General features: G+C 39.0%; 1 protein-coding gene across 1 annotated transcript in view; it reads right to left on the reverse strand.

The window, feature by feature from the left end:
* Window positions 1-5,005, reverse strand: part of CPVL (carboxypeptidase, vitellogenic like) — a 93,497-nt gene that overhangs the window by 41,437 nt on the left and 47,055 nt on the right. The window contains exons 9-10 of the mRNA XM_006912028.1: window positions 4,474-4,572; window positions 2,823-2,996 (exon numbers count right to left, since the gene is read on the reverse strand). Of these exons, the coding sequence (XP_006912090.1) occupies window positions 2,823-2,996; window positions 4,474-4,572 (273 nt within the window). The remainder of the gene's footprint in view (window positions 1-2,822; window positions 2,997-4,473; window positions 4,573-5,005) is intronic.

The raw sequence follows: 5,005 nt of genomic DNA on the forward strand, positions 1-5,005 counted from the left end.
AGGTGAGTATTTCCGTTCCCATAGGTAGGTTGGGCTCCAATAAAACCCCAGCAGGTTAGGCTCTGGTAAAAGTTTCCTGAGGGCAGGGCTTGTTAAGAAAAACAGAATGGCTCTGCTGTATTTCAAAATGGTTACTTTTTCCTTCCTCTGCCCAAAGCAGAGGGGATTTTTCTCCAATATTCGCCATAGGAGCCTGGTAGAATTCCTAGAACTAAAACTACCTAGAGTGTGCATCCTCCCCGCCCCCCACCCCTTCATGACTGAATTCCCCTGGGGAAGTGCTTTGCCCTGTGACCTCACTTCTCTGACAGATCTAAAAAGAGTTGTTGATTTTTCAGTTTGTTCAGCTTTTTACTTGTTCTTAGGATGTTGTTAGGTAGTAACTTCTAAGCTCCTTATATGCTGGACTAGAAACTGTAAGTCTGTCAAGTCTCTTGTTTTTGTGTTTTCCAGGGTTTCTGATATAACTTTTGTATACAGCAGGTGATTAAGAACTTTCGTTAAAATTTGTTGACTATCATTAGTAACAGCTTATATTTTCCAGCATTCTCTAACCAACAGTCACTGCTGTATGTTTTACATACATATTCTATTTAAACCTCACGATAACTCACCTATAAGTTGTAATGATATCCATTTCACAAAGAAGGAAGCTGAAGATGAGCATCTTCCCCCAAAGGAACACTTGAATGGTGGAACCAGAATTCAAGCTCAAAACATCTAACTTGAGAGCCCCATGCTCATAACTGCCATGCTCTATGACCCAGCTGAATCCTAAAAATCCTGATAATATTATGACCTGATTTCAGCATGAAGCATTCCAATAGTCCAACAGATTATTTCCCGTTCTAGTTATTTTGGAAATTGCTAATACGATATTTCCCTTTACTACCCAGACAGCTGAAATTACTGAAAAGAGAATGACTTTGAGTACACATCCTCAATAGGTCATTTCAAGAAAAGGATTACATTTTCATGTAGTCTGCCCAGAAACTGAGGTACCACGGGAGTTCCATCAGTTCCCAGAAACCGATGCAAGTCTTCCTCAGCCCACCAGAGATGTTCTACATTGGCTAAAATGAATCTAGTACTGGAAAAACACTTCCAGGTTCCTACGAAGAGAAACATGTGCACTATTTTCTATGACAAATTAGCACCGAGTCTTACATAAATATCACTTTGAGGGTACTAATGTTTTAAGCCAATCTAGATTGTTCTGATTCCATTCCGTATACATCGAGGTTCACCGCCGTTGCAGACAAGCCAGAGATCATTGCTGCCCTGTGGGCCATGATCGCTGTGGCAATGACTTTGCCGTCTGTTTTAGCAGCAGCCACTTTTCGGTCTGCACTCAGATTAACTGAACACTTCCTCTTTCTTTATGGAAACCTGGTTTATCGGCACCACTAATCCATTCTCTTCTTCTGATAACTGATTCAGAGTTTAAAAGTTTAGAAAATATTCTGATTTCATTGACATTCATATTGGTTAGTTTAGGATACATGGGAAACAGAAACGGAGAAGTTTAAACATCAAAATACGGGATCATCTTTAATCAACGCGTTCTCCTTTATCAATCCAGTGGACACTCTAGGGTGATTAGCTAATATCAGCTCATCTGATGATATAAACTATCCTCACTAGGCTGAGAAAAGAATCATTTTCTAGTTAAATTTATACAGTAAGAAATATATCTCCCAAGGGCACAAGAAAAATGTACATGAGAACTTCCTTATCTCCTCTTTACTCAAAAAAACCACTTTGCATTCCTTAATGTTATATTATAGTGAACTGGTTATGTCTTGAAACACAAAAGCTGTTTTTGGTTTAATAAATTTGTGAATAATAAATATCTAATGGATGATGGGCACGTTTGTTAGGTATAGTTTTGATATAGCACTAATTTATGGAATGATTTTTTTCATTCATTCATTCATTCGCCTGCTCCAGGCTGGTGCTAGACCTGACAACTCATAATAGCAGTATAGTGTGCTTAGTGTGTCAAGAGTGTAGAGACAACACGGCCTGAGAGCTCAAAGAAGAAGACAGCCAGCAGTGCTTTATGAAGGTCTCAGAGAAGGTTCCAGACAGGCAAGCATGAAGGGCCACTACATTCTCCTGACAGAACCAAACACAAGGACGAGTGAAATTCTGACCTCATCTAGTTAGACCCTTTCTTTCCTGGAAAGTATTTCATCAAGTTCTACAGATTATAATAGGTTTGTAGACTGCATGCCATTGACCTTCGATTATTTTCAAAAAGGTTTGCGTGTCTAGAGACTAAATTCTGTATGAGAAGCAGGACCAGAAAAAATGGGCCTTCTAGGCCTGGCATATTCTAAAACACAACCTAGTAATGGTGCATTTGGCCAGGGACTCCCCTGGACAGTGCTGAGGTCTGTACAATGAACAATCCCAAGGGACACTATTCCTAACATAGAAATGTGTATTCCTCGTGCCAGAAAATGGCAGTAAAGAGTCTGGTTCAAATAAAAGCAGTGTATTAGGACAATTTTTGATAGATGGAAACAAAGTATCTTGAGAATTTGCCTTTTTTCTAATTCATGCAAAGGCATTTTGGTTACTGGCTGCTCTGTTTTTTGTTCATTCCAAACATTACTCCTCCTTCTGACAGGAAACAGAGAGGAGGTAGATCCCCTTAGGTGGTGGTCTCCTCCAGCATTAGCACACTCCTCCTGCTGAGTCGCCCCACAAACCAGGCACAGGACAGGTGATGACAGCCCTGGACGATCAGAGGGGGTGAGGAGACCAGCAGTGGGAGAAAAATGCAAGATAGATAGCAAGCGAAGTAACTCTCTTACCTTATAATGATTCATGATTTCAGCTAACCATGGCTTAACTGATGTCATTGTGTCTTGTCGCAAGTATTTTTCAACTTCGGTTCCATCGTTAAAAGTGCGGTTTCCCACATGGATGGCTTGTCTCACTTCTGAGAGGGACAAAAATTCCCCATAGTAACTTTGGTCCTTAGGTTCCTGGCAAAATGGGGCATCAGAAAGATATTAGGGACATGACTGAGTGGCAGAACAGCTAAAATTTAGGCAAAGCTTCAAATTTCTCGTAACATATAGCTCAAATGAACGAGATGTGATATGACGATTCTGTTTCCACCCAGAAAAATTTAACTTGGGGGTTTTGAGGTAATTTAAATTTTACTAACAACAAATGTGGACTATCCGATATTCTCAGAGACAACACCCAATCTGCAAATGATGGATTTTCCTTTTAGGAAACTATAACATTTGCAATCTGTGACTCCAATTAATAACCCCATTGGAGGCAAAGATAGGGAAAACAGAAGAGGTGAGATTATCAAAATCAATTTGCTCCTTGTTGGAGGATCTATGGAAAGAAGATCAAATGACCACAAGGGGCCAGGGTGATGGCACGTGGGTACAAGCTAAGGATTTCTTTTCCATGTTCTGTTTATTAAAACCACACACACAACATAATTTAAAAAGGAAAATATAGAGTGTAAAATAAAGATGATAGGAAAAGTTATCCTTGAGCCTCGTTAAAAAAAAAATAATGCATAAAAGTCTGTAATATTCACTGTACTGTAAGTTATAAAAGAATAAAAAGCTGTTAGAGTTCGAGATCAAAAATTTTCTGCATCATCAACAATTTTTGCTAACTGTGAATATATTACTCTGAAAAAAATCTAGTCAGAAATTTTGTTTCTCTCTTGATATCTTATGTCTTTCTCTTGGTAAAAATCTAAGTCCAAAACCACAAGGCCAGCAAATTCCATTGAAATTAGCTTTATAGTTTATTTACAAAATAGTTCATAAATAAGGGAATTTTATAAACAGAATGCATTTTCATAAACATTATGCAAAGATTTGATTATCCAAATACCCACTTTGGCTCATTCTGTCTTATTTGATTAATTCTACATAAAAGACATCAACTTTGGCCTACTTTTATGAAAGAAGCTACTTGAATACTTTGAGAAATATTCTGAGGGCTCGAAATGAGGCCCATACTAAATGCACGAAACATCTTAAGTTAAAAGCAAGACAAAGCAAATATTTCAGAAAGGCTTTGGCAGTTTTGATTATCCAAGTTGTCTTAAGTACAGAACAAATAATGTGGGCATTTTCAAGAAACTCACTACAGGCTTGGAACTCTGCGGCCTGATGCCCAGAACTGCAATCCTGGCCTCTATCCTTCACAAAAGAACTTCTGTATAAGAAGCTCTTTTTTTTGGGGGGGGGGGTGTTAATCAGAGATTATTTTATCTGTAATATCACACATCCTCAATGCTCAGATTTTAATGTATACAACATTGATGGGGGAAAAAAAATCCTATAGATTAGTAGACCAAATAATAAAATACAGTTTGGGTATATTTGTCTAGTATAAAGCCAGCTATATTTCCCAAACAGGAGGAAGCCTAGTTTTGCCAAAACTTTTAAGCAAACACTATCATGGTTTTTAAAATGTCATTACCGTGCACTGTAAAATGTTATAGTAATTAGAACATCCTGTAACATTCTGGAAGTAAGAAAGGTCATTTGTCAAGTCACCATCCAGCAGTTTATCCATTACCTAGGTCGGGAGGAAGAAAGAAGGAAAACATCAAGATGGGTAAAAACACACAGGCTTTGTCACTGCATTTATTCAATAACTTTTTTATTCTTGCATTGTTTCATTCGCCGACCATTTATTCACATTTCCTCTGTGCTAGACCCCATTCTGGGCACTGAGGACATAGCAGCGAACAAGGCAAACCCAGAGCCCTCCCTCTTGGGGCTTACATTCTAGAGGGGGGCAAAATACAAGCATTAACAGGTAAAATACGCAGCACGTTAGAGAGTGGTAAAGTGCTAAGGAGAAAACTGAAAAGGATAAGGGTGGGAGGGAGTGTCGTGGGTGCGTGTGGACACGCGTATGTGTGTGAGTCCACTGGACGCGACAGAGAGGAAGAAACAGAGGTCTCGCTTAGAAGGTGGCATGTGAGTAAAAACCTCTTGGAATGGAG

Source organism: Pteropus alecto, unplaced genomic scaffold (genome assembly GCF_000325575.1).
Source record: "Pteropus alecto unplaced genomic scaffold, ASM32557v1 scaffold21, whole genome shotgun sequence".
NCBI classification, from domain to species: Eukaryota; Metazoa; Chordata; class Mammalia; order Chiroptera; family Pteropodidae; genus Pteropus; species Pteropus alecto.